This window comes from Heterobasidion irregulare (assembly GCF_000320585.1).
Source record: "Heterobasidion irregulare TC 32-1 unplaced genomic scaffold scaffold_14, whole genome shotgun sequence".
NCBI lineage: Eukaryota > Fungi > Basidiomycota > Agaricomycetes > Russulales > Bondarzewiaceae > Heterobasidion > Heterobasidion irregulare.
The window spans coordinates 396425-418410 of record NW_009258210.1 but is presented as its reverse complement, the minus strand read 5'-3'; the positions used below and the strand labels follow the sequence as shown (position 1 = coordinate 418410).

The window sequence follows — 21986 nt, the reverse complement described above, 5'->3', positions numbered from 1 at the left end:
CATAGCACACAAAGAAACCCAGTCCAAATTAGGAGGACAACCGTATGACAGCCACCACTAGCTAGATGAGGCTCTATTGTACTTTTGTTGGGACAAAGAGACTGCGGTCACGAGTCTCGTCTCCGCTTTATCCGACCTTTACTTTCCCTGGAGAATTAAGGTGAGCTCGTCGCTCTAGGCAGATGACAAGATGCTCCCTACAAAAGTGTGGATCTTTTTCGTTTGCGGCTATCCTTCTTTGAAGCACCCCTCTGAAGCTTTCGTTTCGCAGTAGCTTGAGGGTTTGTGGTGGCCTTGACACTCATTAGCCTTCAATAGATTAAACGATAGTTCGCCTTGCATACCTTCATGACCCTCGCAGTTCTACGCTCTCTTTGTACATTGAGCACGCCCTGGCGAATCTTGTTATATGTGTTGGCAAACTTGGTTGTTCCAACCTTCTGTTGTATGAGCTCCTGGAGTTCCACGACGGTAGTCTTCAACTCGGCTAGAAGCGACAAGAAGGAAGCGAAAAGTGAGCATACATGAGCAATAATCAGGGATGTTTCACGCACCTATATGATTATCTCGGATTGTATCGTCCTCTGTTATTCGATACGACGGCGAAATGATGTGGACGAGGAATGATTCGACCCCGGACGCCTCCATATATGTGACCATGGCAGCGAACCAGCGGAAGATGGCGGAGGGCTGACGATACCATGTTTCCTGACATTTCAAGTCAAGTATTTTAAGTGACTGTGTTCAAACTGATAAGGAGATGGCCGGCACTCACAGGGTTTGACGATCTATTACGGCGAGCAATGTAGGCTGATCTGGCCTGATACGAAAGTTTTGAGAAGAGCCAAGCGAGAGGGTTATCCTTTCTTTCCTCCGTTTCCTCCTGCTGTTCTTCGTCCCCGTCGTCTGCCTCATTGTCGCTGTCATTGTCATGGGTGCCATCTTCGTTTCCTGCGTCTTCGTCTCCTGCATCTTCATTTGGCGTTTCGGGAGAAATCACGGAGATAGCGACAAAGCACTTTCCGATGAAGAATAGATTCTTAACCACCTGTAAGCTGAGAGGATCGTCCAGATGAGGACTTTTAAGCTGTGAACACAATTTATTCGCTATATCTTTCATGTCCAAATCGTCCAGTTGTGATCCCGCCGAGAATTCGCCCTCCGTGTGTGGAGGGATCGCAACGCCAGAAAACAAGATACCCAGAAGCCGGCAGGATGCTGTGCGGACCCATGAATGGGGGAACAGAAGATGTGAGACGACGGATGGCCATGAAATCTTCTGAGAGTACATCGGGTTGTTGGGGAAAGCGCATAGAACCTTTGCCAGAACGGTCAGTACGTGATAAGACGTCTGCCATTCTACATCGATATCCATTCGCTCTTCTTGATCGTCATCATCCTGTTCCAATTGTTGTGCGCTGTGCGTAAGGGTCACATTCAAGTCGTCGAGCATGGAAGGAAGGTAAGGTGTCGCATTCGACTGGAGAACCTCAACTACGTAGCCGTACACTTGAGACGTCAGCCTTATTAGGTGAGGCTGGTTTTTCTGGCTGTTCCAGGAGTGTAGATGGGACATGATGACGCGGCGGTGATTCTCATCCAACCGAGAAAATAGTCGCTTGACAAGCTCTGCAGCCACTTCTCTACACTTCGAGGAGTCATCGTTAGCGATGACCATGACCAGCGCCACGAAGAGCATGTCGCTGTATTCGCTTATCAAGATGCTGTCAAATTTGACGACGATAGCGCTGAGTAGTTCCATGACCGATTGTCGTCCGCTTTCGTGAACATACGACAAGTTCTTGGCAAGGAATGACATCTGATTCCGAATGCGACCCTTCCCTTGTGGGTAGTCTAGCAAGAACTGCAGCAGTACGCCGCGACAAAGCTCTTGAACTTGTGAGGATTGATTGGTGACCATGACCTCGGATACCTTGTCCATGATGTCGTAGATCTCTGGAACGACAAATTTGCGAGCTACGATAGCACGAAGCATTGTGAAAACAGCTGCTTGGCGCGAAGGCTCCTCTATATCTGGCGATAGAAGTTCCAAGAGATAAGCCAAATCTTTCTCTTTGACTTCGGCAGTTAGCCGATCACGCAAGATGATTGCCAGCGACTTGAAAGCCGTTTGGACAACTTCAGATTCTGTGTTTCCGGTCTGCTTCACGATGTCGATGATTTGGCGAACAAACACAGGGAGCGACTTGCCATATCTGGTCGAAGGACATTTGGCGATCGATGCAGTGGCCTTCAGTCCTTGAACGAGAACATAGCTGTTGTTGGAGTACAGCGTGTTTCCCACGACTGGGATGATTGAGTCCAGACGTGCGATGATTTCTGCATCCTGAAAGTCAAAGCGACCTCTCCGAAAAGCAGTGTTAAAAAGGTCTAAGCCGAAAACCACAAATCTAAGTGGAAGTATAAATTGGAGACCAAAAATTACAACAATTGCGTGGGCTCACGTACCGGAAAGAATTTGTGGCGTAATGGTCATCCACACTCGCTACATCCCGCTTCACCTGAACTATCGCATCACCCCTAACCCTTTTCTTCCTTGATGATTGCACTACATGCTGAAGAAAACGCGAATTCTGGCTGATGAGTGTATGACACAAGACCAATAACTCTGCCGGGACAAGATGATCGTTGGAGTTTAGTCCGGCGGCAATTCTTCGTAAGACATCGTCGACCTGCTGCATTGTCCTCGCGCCTTCGGTCTCTTGCATGATACGACGAAGAGGAAGAAGAAGGCTACTGATTTTAGGAGGCGTGATGTACTTTGCGATTAGTCCGAACGAATCAAGCGCCTTCGACGATGACGAGCGGACCTCTCGCATTTTTGTTTTGAAACCTTCTGATTGAACGTCTTTCCCAGGCTCTCCAAAAATGACTTCAGCCGATACATGAGCAACGTCAGCAATGCACCCATCCAGATTACTGAACGAGCTAAGATGCTCGGCGCTTGTGATATGGACCAGTAGAGTGTGCGTCACGTGTGACAAGACATGTAGCTGAGGACCGCGAAGGAGAGCTCCGCGCAGCTCACGTAGTATCACCGGTAGGTACGATGAACCTAGGACGATGGCGATCTTGCATAAGGTTTCGCGCGCAAGGTCTCGTGTCTCCTGTGACTTGCTACGTAGAACTTGAGATAAGATTGTCAAGAGTCTCGAAATCTGAGGTTCCCGAGTAGCCTCTGGGAGGTGCTTTGCAACCATGACGATGCCGATAGCGATAGGTATACGTAAGCTGTCTTCCGTCTCGTCTCGTTTTTCGAGGTGGCGAAGCAGGGCAGGTAAGAGGCGGGCATTGACAGCATCAGCAATTCGGGCTACACCAGCTTGCTTGGGTATAGGTTCGATATCCAAAATCGGGGGTAAGTCCTCGGCACTGTTATCAGCTTCAAATATCTCAGTATCTAAATCTTTTTCGACGTCTACGAGGTCAGACATGGGGAAATGAAAGTTGTCCAAGATGGAGACGAGAGTGCGAACGTATACACGTTCGGAAGCATCCTTGACCTTAGAAAGCCTAAGGTACTGTTGAACCAGAGCGAAGTATGGACCCCATGTAAGCCGCTTAGCCATATGGCCTGTCGTGATGATTGCTTCGTTGACCAAGTGATGATCTACGTCCGAAGTTGAGGCAATGAAATTCCCTACCAATGGAACAAAGACTTCTGCAAGAGTCGAGCTGCGTAGATGATCGCCATCACAATGTTCGGCCAATCGTCGTAGAGCCCTCGTTCGACGATGCAACTGAACATGATGGATGTTGTTGAAAAAGTTGGCTTCCTCGTCTCCTCCCGCAAGCAAAATCCTCATTTCCTGTAGCGTATTCAGCCCATGACAGTGAGTTACTGCATAAGCGATGACGTTGAGAATCTCGACCCGAACTAGCTCGTTTTTTGATCGCAGTCCGTTTTTGAGAGCAGGATAAAGTTTGCGCAAAAAGATGGTCTGGTACTCCGTGTCTGGATTTGCGTCCACTGCATCAACAAAGTGTTTCATTCCCTGAGACGAGTTAGTCCTGATCGCCAGTTCCGTAGGATTTTGTATAGAGTGGAGGAGGTTATAGAGAACTGGGAGCCATGTCAAGGGTGTGAGGGATTTGTGAACAATTTCATTGAGAGAGGTGAACGCCTCAAATCGGCGATCAAAATCAGGCTCGTCTGTGCGTTTTGTCGAGAAAGCATTGAGGGACTCGACAAGTTCGGCTAAGGAGTGAAGGAATGTATTGACGGAGGCGAGTTGTTTGAAAGCTGCAACGAGAGCCAACCTTGCCTGTCGAGAACGGACAGACTGGAACAACGACGATAGAAGCTGATATAAGTTGGCAAAGGCCGAGCTAGAATGATCATGAACAGTAGGCACGAGAGGGATCAAGCTGGATATGATCTTCAGTAAATCTGCCTTGACTTTCTCGCTGACAAGCTTCGTGTTCTTGCGCAATAATGGCGAGAACATCGACAGGAGCATGGCCGCTTGGTCACTGTCGGTGAGGTGATGGGAGATTTCCGAAAGGATCGTGATCTGCCGCTGCATGAGGGGATTGCTGACCAGTGCGTCCGACTTCGTCCTTTCGACCAGCAGAGAGAGGTTGAATAAGAGTAAAGACACGTGCGGCTTAACGATGCGTTCTGATAATTCTTCATATGAACTTGAAAGGGAGAGTATTCTGTCAATGATATCGAGAACGCGAGAAATCACAGCGGGCTTCACACCAGGAGCGACGAGACAGGCGTAGATCTGAGGCAGGACCCGCTGGTCAAAGTTGACCAAAAACTCTGCGTATTCCTTCCTTGACGCCCAGACATAAAAGAGCTCGAGGAGTGCTGACGGGGCTTGTGTACCCTCCCGATCAAGCAAGGCAAGGCGGGGAGAAATGAATGAGCGGAATGCGATTTCCATACAAGGTGAAAAATCGAAGGCCACCGGACTACGGAAAAAATCTGTGAATCTCTTCAAGCTGAGTTGTCGTACCGTGCGCAATGCCTTTGAGGAAGAGATTGCATCCGATATGCCTTGATGTTCTTCGTGTTCTTGCTCCTCCTCGACGGCATGTTCCCCATCTTGTCGAGCTGCATCTATGCGTAATTGGGCGCGGGCGGCAAGACTAACAACAGTTTCGAGGAGTAGATCCCAGTACGACACTAATCTTGAACCTAAATTTTTGAGAACATCTCCGAGAAGGTTTAAGAAACCAATCTGCTGCTTCTCGGAAACATCGCCATGAATTTCGTAAACAACAAAGCCATGGGCTTGACCACGAGCACCTGGGGGAATAATTGGTTGTACCATGAGATCCACGAGAAGGTGTAACTCTTCATCTGTACAGCCAGCCAGAGCAGTCAGCACAGAAGCATGTCGATCTGTACCACGAGACCGCCCCTTTCTTTCCAACATCACGCCGAAGAGCAGTCGCACAATGACATCAATAAGCATAGGGCGATCTTCCGTTCCAAGATTGGCGATGTCGAGGTTCGTCAGTTCATCCCGCCATCGTGTCTCGTCCAGAAGCTGACGTAGAGTATCCTCATGAGGAGTCAGATGCGAGAACTTGTAGGTGAACAAGCAAGATAGAGCAAGCCCTTGAAGATCGCGATCAGGATGGGAGAGTAAGGTGATGTACAGCGCACGAAGCTTGTCGGTAGAATGTAGGACCTTTGGGTTCGTAAATTTCGAAAAAACGGTCAACCAGGCGGTAAGCTTCCTGCGAGGAAGCTTGTGTGGCCCGGCAGGACCGGCCTGCTCGAAAAAGAAGGGAATGAGTGCACGATTGTGCTTTTCAGCCAAAAAAGCACAGTGCTCAAAGACCGCTAGCAACTGGGATCTGTACATTTCTTCGTCAAAGCGATCGTCAACTCCTTGAGCCTGATCGACGTGTTAGGCACAAAGCAAGAAACGAATTAGAATTTCTTACTTGTATTAGACTGCGTCGGGTATGAGCGCCTCCCTCCCATTTTGCAACTGTGGTTCGAGTCTTGTGGCCGCTTGGATCTCTCCATGTCCGTTCTTCCTCGTCAACATTGTCCAAATTCTGAACCTCCTCAAATCTGGATATCCATTCCGGGACCTCAACTTCTTCAGTCAGATAAGTAGCCTGCATTTCGCTGAAAATCGTCATCCACACAAGATCACCGTATCGTGAAGCCAAAGCTGATAGAGCCTTAGCCGCTGACGACCAGAGTGGTCGCAGGTTCACCTTTAGTTGAGCCAGGATCCAGCGAATCGCAAGATCGGATTCCAGACCAACACCGTGCGCGACAGCTTGCTCGAGTTTCACTATCCGCAAACTACGTTCCCGTACGCCCTGAACGTCCAGCGAAACATCTTCCGCCTCCCGTATCTTCGAAACAATTGCTTGCTCTGCGAGTGACATACTGATAGCGGAGGAATCCAAGAGACGAAGAACATTTTGTCTCAAGTGGCGCGAATGTGAGAAAACGGAGCTTCGCAGACGAGGGTAGACCTCCTGAATCGGGATCGCCTTGAAGTGAGCGGGGCTGCGATCATGTTAGCATAAGGAGATGAGAGAGGACAATTCGTCGTACCTTGCTTCAATGAGGCTTACCAAGGCGCCCAGAACATGTTCTGACCAATACCATCTACTAATAACTGCTTGTGTCCAAGCATGTAAATCGATGCCAACCCATGTCTTCGTATCCTGCTCTGCAAGTGCCTTCATGCAGGATGCAAGAACCCACGTCTTGTTTGCAGGTGAAGCTCGGTAATCCTTCTGCACGTCATCGGGGATGTCGAGCGTGGTATTGATCAGCTTGATGAGAAGCTTTGAAATCGATGGCATGATACCAGACATTGTCAAGATATGTTGCAATTCCTCAACTCGTAGCGATCTTTCTGTCTTGAAACGGCTCGTCGCCCAGGTCTGAACCTGTCGAATCCAAACTTCATCCGCATCGTCGAGTCTCTTCGCTTGGTGCAATGTAGCAAGGAGCTCGAGGATGTCCAAAGACCGACCCTCAAGTAGTTGCAGAGTTTGTTTTGTTACATGAGGGAGCTCAACAAGCTTCCAACCCTTCCATCCCAAGTCTGATAGTGCGCCGCAAAGTTTTATTCCAAACAAGGCGTCTAACCAAGAAAGTTCGACGAGCTTGCGACCCGGGCCGATCCACAAAGACATGTCGCCTGCGGTGAGCACAGATGTGGCGAACGAGAGATGAGAACTGTGAACGGATATTGGAATGGACAGAGACGCCAAGACAATAGCGGATAGATGTTTTGCTGAAAGCAATGCAAGTCAGACTAGACGATATAAGTAAAGAAAATACGTACCTGACAATCGAGACCCTTGACGGATAGAACAGGCAATAGAGACAACGTCCATGATTCCACCCAGGCGCTCTGAGTCCGTGGACTCGACTGCCTCTGTGAAGCATCGAAGAAGGACGTCTGCAATGGCGCAGAACTCGTCGGCATTTTTACAATGATGAATGAGAGCAGTCAAAACGCGGCGAATACATGTATATGTCTTGGTGCGGTCTTCAGCTTGGAGGAAAGAGGCGATTAGAGGAGAGATGATTGAGGACGAAGCTGTATGTAGGGTCTGGGATACAGACTTGACGAAACGTTCAGTTTAGCATGGTACACAGACGAGGAGTTACTCACCTTGCACGCATACACAACGGCCCATGCACATAAGTCTTCTACGCCATCCGAATCCAACATCATCAACTTCACTGCCTTTCCCCTGAAGTCTGTCTTCAGCCGCCTCAGCAGCGAGCCCCACACCTCCGCGACAGCTCTTCCAGCTTCGGGATTACACCCCCGCAACGTTGGTTGAGTTATTTTCCATGTTTTTTCAAGCATCTCTTCGTTAGCGGAAGGAATGAGGATGTACTTGAACAATGCGGATAGTGTTGCAAGCAGAGCAGTCAGGGCTTCAGGGGAAAGCGACCGGGAAAGGAGATGAAGAAGTTTTTGGAGAATGTCAAAGTAAGAAGGTGCAAGGACAGAACGCAAGTCATGTGCAAGCTTTTGCATGAGACTAATGGCAAGTTAACATGTTAGTATTAAGAGGAATCACAAGACGTACTCAAGTAGTGCTCGTAATGCCTCATCGTCTGCCCTGTCAAGTGCAGAGAGCCATAGTGCAGAGATGTCTTTCGAATGGTGGAGGAGTAATGGTAATGATGCGGATAGTCCGTCAGCCTGACCCGCAAATTCGACGAATGCTGGGGAAAGGTTCAGCTGCTTCCAATGATTGAGAGCCTCGTAGAAGTGAGATTCGTCGTCCTATGAGAAATTTAATCGGACAGATTAGAGGGCTATAAAAACGTCAATGCGTCGCACGTACCGCAATATCATGGTCGAATCCTGACTGAACCAATGCCGATGGAAGATGGACTTCCTTCAGGCTCTTCTGGTAAGATTTATGCTGCCCAAATCATTGTATCAGTGTCTCAGCACTAGCCATCATGAGCGACATACCTTGTGCCGCTTGACTTGTATATATGGTCCCTCGTCCATATTTTTCCAAATTCTGAGAGCAAGCGAACTCGTGAAAGACCGGGAAGGAGTTGAAGGACGTAGCGAAGAAGTTTTACCAAAATATTGCACCGCTTACGGTGAGAACTTGACTTAGATTGGTGCTATGGTCCTAATTCGGACGAATTGTGCTTGAACTTTTGGCAAAATTTATGTAACGGCAGCAGATCTCTTTCACCTTCAATTTCTATTCTACAATCTGCCTCGAACCAATATTTTCGCGAAGCTCAAGGCTAAAACACGCAGGACTGCGAAGCCGGATATTGAGCAGTGGATTGGCTCTACGTCTCTTGACGAAATGGAATCTGCAGAGGGAAGTTACGTCTGGCACAGAGATTGCGTCCTTGAGCAATGGTCGCCGGGTTTAGAGTATGCACATAACACGTTGTTGACGAGCAAGACAAGTGTGCGCGTGCAGTTTCTCCAAGAAGAGTTGTTATCATTGTCTAGGAGAGATGGTGAGCTTACCTATACGCTTTATGTGTACTTCTAACACCCTTCCTCAGATCTCAACCTGTCTCAGACACTGGATATCTTCAAACTTCTTACCGAAACTTACCCACGATATGTAGATCATGCGTCGAGAGGGGCCGTAGAGGCCGTCGGATTGGAGCTCGTACGTGTAGATGAAGCGCGAGAAGAAAAGTTGGGTGTCTTGGAACAAATTGTAGGGTGGATATCGATTGAAGTGGGCAGAATATCCAAAGGAACAACGTATGTGCTCCCTTCAACGTATATGCTCCCTTTGGTGGTTTACCCCCGTGTTATGCTCATTGCAGCTCGTATGCTCCATCGGACATGTTTGTTTTGCTGGGCTGGTGCTGTGGGCTATACGCGGTCTGCGTCGAGATCGACAAACACTTCGTCTCTTCGCATTCTTGGAATCTTCTCACTGGATCTCTGGCCCTACTCGTGGATACTCTGATGAATCCAACCACATGTGCGAAACCCTCGATGAAGAAAAGTGTCTTGGTTCGAACACGGCGGGCTTTGCGATCGGTACGCGACAATAATCACGACCGAAGAGGATGTGCAGCTGTACTAACTTATTTAAAGGCACCACAATACCTGATGGACCTCTTAAACACACTTATATTGCATTCCAAGTCGTCCTCGTCGCCCCTTGCGTCGATCCCTCTGCTAGGCATTGCTGTGGACGTTGTTGGGCATCTGAAAACCGTCAAGGATCAAAGCCTTAAGTCTGTCCCAGAGAACATCAAGGTATGTGTCTTCGACTCGTCTTTTCGCATTCTCCACGTAGACGTATGGCCTAAGATATCCGCGGGCTCAGTTTGGGGCCCCCCAATCGTGCAAGGCGACAATATCTTACCTGATTTGCACGCGCTTCAGCGAATAGCTGATATATATCTACTTTAGATCGAAATCATCACTTTATACTCAAGCTCAATTCTCATGGCCCGGACAATCGTATCAAGTCATGTTTTGGTATACGAACAGCCCTCATCATCTATACACTGATATCCTAACTTCATAGTAGACTTCCCTCAAAGGCTTTCTTCAAACCCTTTCTGAAAGCGATTTCTCTCATCAAATACTCCCTACGATGGAAAAGGCACTCCTTCGTTCTCCGGAATACGCTTTGGAAGGTGTAGATCCATATCGATTTCACTCCTCAATGACGCGCTTACGCATTCACAGTCACACGCGAATTCTTCAATGTTTACCCACATACCCTCGACGTCGAGACATTCCGCCAAATTCTGACGCCAACGCTAAGCTGTTCCAAGTCGGCCAATTCCTTAGTTCGTTCAGGCTCAACGTTACTATTCAAGATCATCATCGGAAGAAGCTCCCCTGATAGTGTGGAGTTTGCGGCTACAGAACTTCTCAACCTGGCAAAGGCAAATACGTCTTCGGGCCCTGATCGACAAATCCTCTACATTATGCTCGGGAGCCTCTTGCCTTCCGAAACGGTGTCTAGGTCCATGCTCCAAATCGCCCCGGCGCTTATTGTGAAGGACACTCGCGATGTCACGATATCCGCTCTCGGCTCCGCCCTGGCATCTCACGTTCTGTTCCATCTCCGCGAAAATAGACCGTTACCTCCCGGCACGTTAGCATCTCTGGTAAGTGGAATGCAAAGCACGAAGCCTGCGATTCGGCGTGCATTTTTATCTTTGGTCGGTGACGCATTCTGGGAACTTGGAAGCGTCTCGACAGAAGAGTCTCAGCACCTTGCTAAGGCAGTATTTCAAGCCTTCGAAGCGAGCTTGAAGGCGGTGGCTGCAAATCCCTTGACTGGGGCATTGGACGGTTATGTGGCCTTAGGGATTTTACTTGGACCTTTCTCTCGCTCCGGCGCCTTCGGTAGTTCTATCAAACTCCATTTTTATATACCGGCAATTTTTCTAATATCATTCTTTGCTGTGTCATCTGTAGAGGATGCAATTGCGCGCAACGCTATCGTCCAATCCATATCCGCGACTTCTTCGAAGCCGTCATTCCTCTTATGGGATAAAGTCTACTTGAAAATAAACAACGAAGAAGAACAGACATGGCTTCTGAGAGCTCTGACGAGCACTTTGATGTTCTATCACAAGGAATTGTCAAGCAACCAGTCGTTCAGGTGCGTCTGCAGTCAACTCAGATACGCTTGTACGCTTCCCTCAATTCATTGATGCAGGACACAGCTCGGTTCGGCTTTCCTTCATCTTGCTGTCGATTGCCAAAGTCCAGAATTTCGCAGACAAACTATATCTACTGTGAATCGTGTGGCATCCTTTTCCCCACAGGTCGTCAATGCTGTTGTCCACGATGCTCTACTGGCTCACGTTGTCCGAGGCAAGGCTTTTTCACTAAAACAGCAGAATGGGACTTCAGACGATCACCAGCCCACGAGGAACACGCAGCCTCGACTAATGGCTTTCTTATCGGCAAGTGTGTCCTTCAGCGATGATGTAGATACATTTAAACGAGAAGAGCTCCTCTCTGACCTTGTGATTTTGGGCCATCACCCATCGATCTGTAAGTCATCTGATATCCACGAGACTGCGGCTGACGTTCATTTTCTTAGGCGGAAATTCGAGACAAGCATGGATAGAGCTCTGCCAAAAAGCACAAGTTGATCCAAGGTCACTCGTGAATCATCAATTGGACAAACTCTTCCAAATCATTTTAGATGCCAGCGAGGATGACGGGAAGGTGCAGAAATTAATATCATTCTCATTTTCACACGTATGTCAAACACACATTTCTTTCCAGAGCGAGTCGATCAGGATCCGCGAATCGAGCTATAGAGCGTTCACAACCCTAGCGTTCGTGTCGCCCGATACGGTGCTTCCTCGGATCATGGAGCAGTTGCGCACGGATCTTGATTCTGATGTCAAAACGCTCAGTAATACGGATGTGGACATCTGGAGTGCTCCCGAGGGCACTCCCTTCATCGATGGTAAGAACAGGTGGATACTTTTTCTCCTGTACTGATTTTTGTAAGCAGTACTATTATTGAAGAAAGCCCCTGAGACGCAGACGAAAGGCAAAGGAGCCGATTTGGCGAAATGGGATGCCGAAATTCGCAAATCTCTAGCTGGGAAAAAAAATGTGGCCGCTCCCATACTATCCAAGCAGGACGCAGCTTTGGTGAAAGCGCAAGTAGAGAAGGAATCACAAATTCGCCGGCGCGTCACTGGGATCAAAACAAGGTTGGAGCGTGGCCTGCAGGTCATCAGCCACCTCGTATCGGGGAATATCGACGGTCTGCATGAGCATGTTTCGGATCTCGCAGGTCTCCTTTTGTACGGAGGCTCCCTCGGCAAAGGATCGGCACTTGTGGGAAGGAGCTCTTTCGACACTTATCTGGTAAGGGTTGTCGATTCTCAATGGCTTTCAGAAGAATTCAACGGTCGCTTGTAGGATTTATCGAAATGCTGCTCTGTTCGTCTCGATACATTCGGAACATGGACCGGAATTGCAACTCTACGCAGCCTCGAAATGGCTGCAGTTCCAGAAGAATTGAAGACCGAACCGATCAATGGTAAGCTGGATCAGTGCAATTGCATCATTGAAGTGCACTGATCGTATTCCTAGAACTGCTCACAAGGGTTTTATACCGGCTTCGCTCACTATCGGAACAGACGCCGCTAGATTCAGCCACCTTCTCTTATATATTCCCTCTCCTTCGACAAGTTCTTTTCCAGGGCGGCATCGGGCTCAACGAAGAAGATGATCCACTCGAACAAGTGTCTCTGTCTCTGAGTATCATCAAATTCCACTGCGGAGAGTGTGAGTTAAAGCGTGTTCAACCCTTCACAAAAGTTCAATTTCGATGTTTATCCTGTTCGCAGTCAATGATGCGGCCTTCCCTCGATTTCAGATCATCGAGGGGTTGCTTCATGCCATGCGTCACCAGCTAAAGCTCAGCAAAGAAGCTTCTTCAACACTCATTGAACTCAGTCAAGCTATTTATCCGAACGCCACAAAAGACGAAACTGCGTTACTTCTACGTGGCACTCTATCGCAAGAAGCTCACGTTCGCACGTCTTGTCTGCAGGCCTTGCAGGTAATGAGTCGATCCCGTTTTTCTTATTCTCTTTTTGACCCCGCTATGGGACAGCCCTTTGACCTGACCGACCTCGACTGGTCACCAGCACTTTTGGTCGCGGTTCACGATAGTGATGAACAAAATGCAAGGCTCGCAGGGCATATATGGGAAGATAACGGGCTAGACATCCCCGAATCTTACCTTCCAGATCTATTAACCTTCCTTGGTAAGGTCCCTTTTTTTGCACCCGATTCTATCTAATAAACCATTAGATCACGAGAATGCCTATGTACGTACCAGCGCGGCAGCTGCGTTTATAGAAGCCGTCGACCACTGGCCATCATCCACGACATCAACTCTTATTGCCCTGCAGGATCTCTACCGTGATAAGGTATGTCGATGTTTATTATCCCCGTTGGGATTCCATAGACACCATCGATTCCATCCGTCTTTTAGGCGAAAATCCTTGCTCCTGAATTTGATCAATACGTGAGAACGATGTTTCTTATTCCCGTGTCCAAATTTTAACTTTTGTTCAGGGCATGCTTGTTGAACAAAGCCTTGATCGCACGGACCCATGGCAAGCACGTTTGGCAATTGCTGAAGCGTTTCAACATTTGGCGCCCCTGTTCACCAAAGCCGACGTCGCGCCTTTCTTCGAATTTTTGATAAAGCATGAAGCTCTCGGAGATCGCAATGCAGATGTGCGGAGAGGGACTCTCGATGCTGGCAATATCGTCATCGATCATCACGGCTCTGCGCATCTTACGGATCTCATCCACACTTTTGAGGATCACCTAGCGCAATCAAACACATCGTCCGAGACTGCCGACTACATACAAGAAGCCGTCGTCATCCTTTTCGGCCGTGTGGCCCGTCATCTTGACGTAACGGATTCTCGGTTGCCAACCATTGTTACACGGCTTGTTGAGGCTTTGAAGACCCCGTCAGAACAGGTCCAATTTGCTGTCTCTGATTGTCTGGCCCCTCTCGTGAAACTCACCAAATCTTCGGTTTCCACGCTTGTCGATCAGCTTTTCGACGAACTTTTTGGTGCGCCCAAGTATGCCGCTCGACGAGGTGCTGCATATGGCCTCGCTGGAGTTATCAAGGGCGTTGGTATCTCTGGGATGAAAGAGTTTGATATACTCACACGTCTACGAACTGCGACCGAGGACAAAAAGCAATATGAACCGCGACAAGGTGCCATGTTCGCCCTCGAGACATTTTCAAGCACGCTTGGAAGGCTTTTCGAGCCCTACGCAATTCATGCTCTGCCTCTCCTTTTAACTTCGTTTGGCGATTCGATACCCGATGTGCGCGAAGCTGCTACCGATGCCGCACGAGTTATCATGGGTAATATGTCTGGTTATGGTGTGAAGCTGATTCTGCCAGACCTTCTCTCAGGTTTAGATGAAAAACAGTGGCGAACTAAGAAAGGATCGATCGAACTCTTAGGAATGATGGCCTACTGTGCTCCGAGACAGCTTTCGCAATCACTTCCGATCATCATTCCCCGTCTCACTGGCGTTCTGACTGACTCTCATGCTCAAGTTCGCGCTGGTGCGAACAAGAGCTTGAAACAATTTGGGGAAGTCATTAGCAATCCGGAGATTCAAGTACTAGTTCCTATATTCTTGAAGGCCATGGTCGATCCATCCAAGACACCCAATGCTCTATCTTCTTTGTTGAAGACATCCTTTGTACACTATATTGATCATTCCTCCTTGGCCCTTGTACGTTCTTTCGTATTTGAAATGTGACCTAGACACTCACAGTACTTGGAGCTCAGGTCATTCCTATCTTAGAGCGTGGACTTCGAGAGAGAAGCGCCGACACGAAACGCAAAGCAGCTCAAATTGTTGGTAATCTAGCGTCTCTCACCGATTCAAAAGATTTCGTGCCATACTTGTCATCCCTCTTACCAATGGTCCATATCGTCTTGGTTGATCCTGTTCCAGAGGCTCGGGCCACTGCGGCTAAGGCGTTAGGTACTCTGGTCGAGCGTTTGGGTGAAGTGCATTTCCCTGATCTGGTGCCGAGTCTAATCAGAACCCTCAAGACCGATACGTCCGGAGTTGATAGGCAGGGTGCAGCTCAAGGGCTCAGTGAGGTCCTTTCGGGTCTGGGAATGGAGCGTCTTGAGGGACTTCTGCCTGATATCATTGCCAATGCCCAATCACCACGGAGCACTGTCAGAGAGGGATTCATGTCACTCCTTGTCTTTTTACCCGCCACATTCGGTACTCGCTTCCAACCTCACCTACCCAAGATCATCTCCCCCATCCTCAGTGGGCTTTCAGATACAGAGGAATATGTCAGAGAGGCTGCTATGCGAGCAGGACGAATGATTGTCACTAATTATTCCAGTCGAGCGATAGACCTCCTTCTTCCGGAACTCGAACATGGAATGTTTGATCCTGGTTGGCGCATCAGGGTACGTTTTTGTACACAAGCCCGGAATCATGACTGATGTATTATGCAGCAATCTTCCATCACGCTAGTCGGCGAGCTCCTTTTCAAAGTATCTGGAATCAGCGGCAAGTCCGAGATCGAGGAAGACGATGACGGTGTTGATGTGGCCGTGGCGGAGACCTCTAGGAAAGCACTCACAGAGGTTTTGGGGGCCGAACGCAGAGACCGCATCCTCTCAGCGCTCTACCTTGCTCGCCAGGATGCCATTCACGCTGTCCGCCAGTCGTCAATACATATTTGGAAGGTGCTTGTCGCCAACACCCCAAGGACCGGTAGGATTTCTCTCTTTTCCGTAGACATGTTGCTAACCCAAATTCGCGTCGTTTAGTAAGGGAAATATTACCAGAGCTTGTTTCTCAAGTTTTGCTTCTACTCTCTAGTTCGGAGTTTGATCAACAAGAGGTATTAGTCACGTCGACAACATCCTATTCCTTTTATTGAATGGACGATGTACAGACGGCAGCTCGTACAACTGCAGAGTTGTGCCGCAAATTTGGTGAAAAAGTCATGGGCGAAATAGTGACAACTCTCCGAAACAAATCAACCTCACCTGATTCTAGGACAAGACGGAGTGTCTGCTTGATGCTATGTGAAGTCTTGTGAGCAGTATCAAACCCCCATGGTCACAGCAGCTCCCTAACTTTGATCTTCAGAACTAGCTCTAATGATGCCCAGCGAGAAGGTCACGAAGACGATATCATCTCCATGGTTAGAACATCTCTCGTTGACGACGACAGTAGTGTCCGGTCCGCGGCTGCGAAAGCGTTCGACGTTCTGCAAGAACATCTGGGCGCGAAAGCGATCGATCAAACGATTCCCACCTTGTTAGAGGCCTTGCGTCAACCCGGTGAGAGCTCCGGTACTGCACTCAAAGCCCTCAAAGAAGTGATGAGCGTGAGTAACATCCACGGAGCCATAGTAGGAATTTATGCTAATCCTCGATTAACAGGTCCGAGCATCCACCGTGTTCCCTGTACTGATTCCCACTTTGACCACCACCCCCATGACTGTCTTTAATGCTCGAGCACTGGCGTCTCTTGTAACTGTAGCCGGTAACGCGTTGAGCCGGCGGCTCTCTGTTATTCTTGGTACATTGGTCAAGGCCAATGAATCATTAGACGACCAACCCGATGAGGATCTCCAAGAAGCTATAGAGGAGGCAATCAAATCCCTTCTGGCATCGGTGAATGACCCAGAAGGATTGAACACGCTAATGCTGCTCCTTCTAGGATGGTGAGTCTACTTTCTCTCTCTGAAATTTGATGTTCCGACCAGGTCACATATAGGGTCAAACATGATGATCCCAAGCGCCGTATCAGCGCATCTAAATATTTCGCTCTATTTTGCCAAGTCTCTGAGCTCGATTCATCATTGTACCGTGTGGATTGGATTCGCCAGCTTGTCTCGTCATTAGACGATCGCGATATTGCGGTTCATACGGCTGCGTGGAACGCATTTGACATATTTGTCAAGTCTATTCCGAAGGATGAACTCGAACCTCTGGTCGTGCCTCTTCGAAGGACTATTGAAGGAACCGGGGGTCCTGGTTCTACCGTTCCAGGCTATAGTCTTCCCAAAGGCATTGCTCCCTTTGTCCCGATCGTCATCGCAGGTCTTACAACAGGTAGTAACGAGCAAAGAGAGCAGGCTGCGTATGCGATCGGCGATCTCGTCGAACGGACAGAACAAAATGCCATGAAACCCTTTGTTGTCCCCTTCACAGGCCCTCTTATTCGTGTGGCCACTCAGGCAACGACCTACCCGCCGGCTGTCAAAACTGCCATCCTGAGTGCACTAATGACAATGTTGGAGCGGATCCCAGCGTTTGTCAAGCCCTTCTTTCCTCAACTACAGCGCACCTTTGTCAAGAGTACGAGTGACGCAGCGAGTGCTGTTGTTCGGACGAAGGCTGGGCAGGCTTTAGGTGTTCTGATGAAGAATCAGCCGCGTGTAGACCCAGTTGTCGCAGAGTTAATTACAGGGGCAAGATCGAACGATGACAGTATTGCGGGTAGTTTGATTCTCGCTTTGGCCAACGTTGTCAGGAGTGGAGGAGATAATGTTGGTGAGAAGGCCAAAGAGTCCGCATTGGAAGTCGTAGCAGATGCATTCAAAGAGAGCCATGACGGTTCGTTCACGTTTTGTGTTGTTAGACTTCGTACTGACCTGATATGCGACAGAACATTATCTGCAATCAATTGCACAACTCTTCGCGTCGCTCTCTCTTCATCCCAAACTTGTTCAGCCCATCGTCGAGTATGTCCTCTGCTATGTTGAGCGGTTTGACCTTTAGCCTAATCTGACGAACATCTAGGACCTACCTCACAGGCGGCACGCCTCCAAACATTCTATCTTCACACTGCATACTTGCAGTCTTGTCGCCATCTGATGGAAACGATCCAGAAATCGACATATACAGTGTCTTCCATGACTTACGAAATGTCTTGCAGAAGCTACAGGAAAACATTGGGACGGACAAGCCGAGTATCGCTCGTCCTGCGCGGGAAGCCCGAGATCTACTGAAACGGCTAGACGAAACATTACACGGATCGTAGGGCTTAGTTTCCTAGTGCAGCCGACTGCCAAAAATCGAGACTCAGTCTTATCTACTGTTCTGCAAGATCATTGTATATTAATCAAAAGTCGGTATAACAAACGATGGCGTTAGTGGAGTCGTGTGCGAAAGGCTTCTGTGAGTGCAGGTGAATACAGTGTCTCTTTTTCAGGTATTAAGCAATTGGTAGGTCTGGGGATATGCGAAGTGAGTCGATGATGGTCTGCAATCCTACATTCCCTCCAAGTCTATCGATTTCTTCGTACGTTTGCTTCTCGAGCTTGTGCAGCACCCGCAGTGTGTAGTCGAACGATTTCGTGTGATTCTGGAGGTACGAAATTATATGCACTTTCAGGGTCGGCGTTGTTGGACGCTTCTGGAGTACATCTGTGTTGCGTGTCTGATAAGGGCTGCACATGAAGACGTGCAGAAAAGACTGACTGAGTACCTGTCGATTGGACGTGTCTGCACGCACGGCGTGCACAATTGGAAAAGAGAATTTGCCTTCCGTCAGGTCCTCTGCGAAACCCTTGTTCGTAGCATACTGCGCCGATCCGTCAGCTTCATCCACACAGCCTACCAGACATGGCTTACTTGTGTGCTCTGTAAGTTCATGTAGTCATCTCGTATCTGGAAGTAGATGCTGATGAGATTGACTAAAGGGACATAGTCGCTATATATCGACGTGAACACTGGTGTCGAATGCGTTATGGAAATTGACTTACACGTTGGCGTTAGTGGTGGCACAAGCCATCATCAATTTGATGGCTACTCTGAAAAGACCACCTGTCTCTGAAAAAAAATCAAGTTTATCTCAAATCAGCTCGTGCTGAAGTGCAGCTTGGCGATCAATCGAGTGATATTAGATCGAACTCAACTGTTGTTCACCATCGCGATGTATTCCTCTTCAGTCGGACATTGTAAACAATCTCTCCAAAGAAGCTCAAGGCCCTGGCCTCGATGAAGATTGAGAAGTTCGTCTAGTATGGGTCAGCTTCGAATCAAGTTCATTGAATGAAGGGGTCAGAGACCGTTCACAATTCTGTCCAGTTCGGTATTCGAGTAGAGTCTCTCTCGGGGTGCTTCGGTGTTCACAGCCGATTGCGAGGTCAACTCTGCTGACAATCGCCTCAAGGAGAATAGTTCTTGATAGGCAAGGAAATATGCGTAGTTTGCCGCATTGATGGTCTGTGGGATGCCGTATATCTTGTGTGCAACTGCGAAGAATCACAGACATAGCGCAGTCAGTTAGCAAAACAGAGAGCACGTTTCCAAGTTGTAGCCAACCTGGTTGGCCTCTTCGCAATTGGGAATCATCCTCGATGTCGTCTATCCTGCGCAGATCTATGTTAAATTGCCATCAATGGCTATGGCGAAGCCAAGTGCTCACAATAGGCTAGCATTGTGAAGCATGCTAATCACTCGCGCGATGACTCGTAAGCTTTGGACAGGGACGTTCAACCACTTATTAAAAGCCTCTATCATCTCTCCCCTAATTTCTTTACCTGGATTAGAAGTGATATACGTATATGGCTCAAGCAAACCCTAGAAAGTGATGTTCTGCATCATGATGACGAAGATGGGCAATGCGACTAACAGAATCATCATGCTTTAGCGACTCATTTTTGGAGATCTTTTGAAGAAGATCATCATATTCATCCCCCATGTAATACGTTGCTTGTAAAGGATAAGATACGGAGGGGCAAGCTGGTGGGTGTGCCGATTTAGGCAGTCTGTCCACGTAGAAAATATTTGGAGCGGAGTTGATTCCTCATCGGTATGAGATCATTGTGAGATCCGACCTATCCTCAGTGAAGCCTGGATGAACTACATATCTTGATGGTGACCGAGGCCCAAAATCTCGATGATATATTATGAGTACACTCTCACCGTAAATGTAGTCGGAGAAATGGTCGCAAAAGAGAAGGGCAAGCGCACGTTTCATTGTACATGAGAGGGCCAATAAACTAACAGCACAACCACTGATACAATAGAGTGAGTACAATTGACTGTTTGAGTCGTCAGGACTTCCATAGCGGCATGGACCTGTAACCATTAGATAGATTCAATTACATCTGCTTCAAAAGACCCTTTCTTTGCCCAAGGACTCGGTCGGGGAGGGCCCCAGCTATGTGGATCCGCCTTCTTTGCCCAAGGACTCGGTCGGACTGCCCTATTGCGGTCATCTTTGGTGTCTATCGCATCTTTGGGAAGGGGTTGGTTATCATATTTTGGAGGGGCGATGATGATATTCTCTTTTGATGACGTAGTTATAGCATCAGGAGCAATCATCTTCACATCTACGGGCGGCTGCTTCGGATAGGTCTGAGCATGCACCCCAGCGCCCTTGGTTTCTTGGGTATGAGACTGCTTGTTGTCTACCTTATTGTTTACCGAAGGAGGCGCATTCGCGCTTGCCGGATCCACTGGCATTTGAGAAGATATTGATTGGAGACCAACTTTGGAGCGCTCAGACTGAAGCGCCAAGGGTTCCGATCTGAGTGGTGACGCTCCAGCCAACAGAGAACATGGTGTGTCGGTTTGCAGGGATTTTGAAATCAAGTCCTGCACCCGATGTGCTACTTCCTCTGATGAAAGCTTCATGGTGCTACCACTGCCGTGAGAGCGTGTTGGTGAGCCACGGGGATTCTCTCGGATGGATTCGCGGATTGTCATGATGAGGATTATATCGTCGGAGGACAGTCTGCGGCCTTCTTCGAAACTAAGCACTTCCTGCCTTTGACACAGAGAAACGTAAGCAGGGACAAGCCATTCACCAACGGCATATTTGTTCCCATAAACAAGCTTGTCGACAGGTGATGCTAAGCCAGTCAATCGCGTGATGGCAAGCCTGCGGATGGAATTGAAGCTCCACATGTTAGCGAGATGAAGAACAGAAGCCCATCCCTCGACGGTGCAGACGTCAGGCTCGTCAAAATCCCTGGCAAATGAATCAATGTGGCCGTTTAGCCACTAGTTTACGGCACACGACTGAAAACTTACGTGGGATACAAGATTGATAAAAAGGCATCAAAATCACGGCTTTCGATGTCATCGATGTTGATGACTGTCTTCAAAATATCAGCCTTGTGGAATTTCTTGGCCGTGTCGAAGTGTAGAGGAAGGAGATGAATTGAAAAGTAGGACGAGTCTCGTGTGAAGAAGTACTGGTGAACACAGTAAAGTGTGCTTTGGACCTGAACGTGTATCAGATCGATGCCACGGCAAGTATACATGATGCATACCAAGAAAATGACGTTCCCATCCTCGAAGAAAAATCTGTCATGCTTTTGTGCGCGTTGGGCTGTTTCATCCAATATGTCGTCTGTGTCAGAGATTGTAGAGACTTCGTTCAATTCGGCAGCGGTCTTCTCCGCACCGGCCGGTATAACTGATGAGTTTTTCTTCATGGAGTATAATGGCCAACAACGGTTTGTTACGGTATTCAGGACAGATATTGGACGACAGGTCGATGAAGGTCTTCAGATTGAGCTCAAGCAGATGATGAATAGATTGTACTGCCAAAGTTCGTTGTCTTTTACCAGAAGCTCGATTCACAAGTAGCAGCACGGAGAGACAACACTCACCTTCAAGCTTTAAGGTGTACGATGGGATGGGTGGTGGTGATTCGGGGAGTTGCGCTGCAGCATTGCAAGGTTGCACTACGGATCACCAATTGATGCCCAATCGATCGTGTACATGACTCCCTGCCACACGAGGCCACACGAGGACCCCTCGTGCTTCAGTACAGGCGATACGGTGTGAAACATCGCAAGGATGGTTCACTTGATACATGTGCACCGGCTAACTCAACACCCACAAATTCGTGAAGAAACAGCGTGGACCAAGCTGACTTAGAAAAGTACAAGAGATAGAATCACTCTAACATCTCACCCAGCATACAAATCATAGTGTACTTGGACAGCCACGGTCGATAATGTAACCA

General features: G+C 48.4%; 5 protein-coding genes across 5 annotated transcripts; 1 reads left to right on the top strand and 4 right to left on the bottom strand.

Annotated features, from left to right (window-relative positions):
• Positions 1-3: 3 nt before the first annotated feature.
• On the bottom strand, positions 4-7709 carry HETIRDRAFT_39837 (uncharacterized protein). Its single transcript, XM_009554746.1, has 8 exons — positions 7299-7709; positions 5926-7247; positions 2470-5876; positions 776-2411; positions 555-708; positions 345-487; positions 202-293; positions 4-147 (listed from the first exon to the last, which is right to left on the bottom strand). Exons 2-8 carry the CDS (start codon positions 6382-6384, stop codon positions 108-110), a joined length of 5931 nt encoding a protein of 1976 aa, XP_009553041.1. The 5' UTR covers positions 6385-7247; positions 7299-7709; the 3' UTR covers positions 4-107.
• HETIRDRAFT_482531 (uncharacterized protein) lies at positions 6218-8403 on the bottom strand. The gene is made up of 5 exons (XM_009554936.1): positions 8320-8403; positions 8059-8258; positions 7632-8010; positions 7299-7581; positions 6218-7247 (listed from the first exon to the last, which is right to left on the bottom strand). Exons 3-5 carry the CDS (start codon positions 8004-8006, stop codon positions 6520-6522), a joined length of 1386 nt encoding a protein of 461 aa, XP_009553231.1. The 5' UTR covers positions 8007-8010; positions 8059-8258; positions 8320-8403; the 3' UTR covers positions 6218-6519.
• HETIRDRAFT_437297 (uncharacterized protein) lies at positions 8365-18428 on the top strand (the record flags this gene model as incomplete). Its single annotated transcript, XM_009554935.1, has 29 exons — positions 8365-8388; positions 8767-8968; positions 9017-9224; positions 9290-9731; positions 9888-9956; positions 10009-10117; positions 10170-10838; positions 10911-11097; positions 11155-11495; positions 11545-11672; positions 11733-11919; positions 11968-12329; positions 12384-12504; positions 12558-12752; positions 12815-13029; positions 13084-13237; positions 13284-13402; positions 13468-13500; positions 13551-14747; positions 14804-15448; positions 15497-15758; positions 15815-15888; positions 15943-16085; positions 16140-16380; positions 16436-16719; positions 16773-17614; positions 17667-17742; positions 17801-18178; positions 18231-18428. 28 exons carry the CDS (start codon positions 8365-8367, stop codon positions 18039-18041), a joined length of 7770 nt encoding a protein of 2589 aa, XP_009553230.1. The 3' UTR covers positions 18042-18178; positions 18231-18428.
• Positions 18216-19582, bottom strand: HETIRDRAFT_331862 (uncharacterized protein; the record flags this gene model as incomplete). The annotated part of the gene is made up of 9 exons (XM_009554934.1): positions 18216-18427; positions 18482-18584; positions 18635-18713; positions 18766-18832; positions 18919-19020; positions 19072-19109; positions 19164-19257; positions 19328-19374; positions 19431-19582. Coding segments are annotated over 9 exons (894 nt in total), but the record flags the coding sequence as incomplete, so codon positions are not given.
• Positions 19583-20692: 1110 nt separating this feature from the next.
• On the bottom strand, positions 20693-21105 carry HETIRDRAFT_247322 (uncharacterized protein; the record flags this gene model as incomplete). The annotated part of the gene is made up of 2 exons (XM_009554933.1): positions 20693-20981; positions 21044-21105. Coding segments are annotated over 2 exons (351 nt in total), but the record flags the coding sequence as incomplete, so codon positions are not given.
• Positions 21106-21986: the final 881 nt, after the last annotated feature.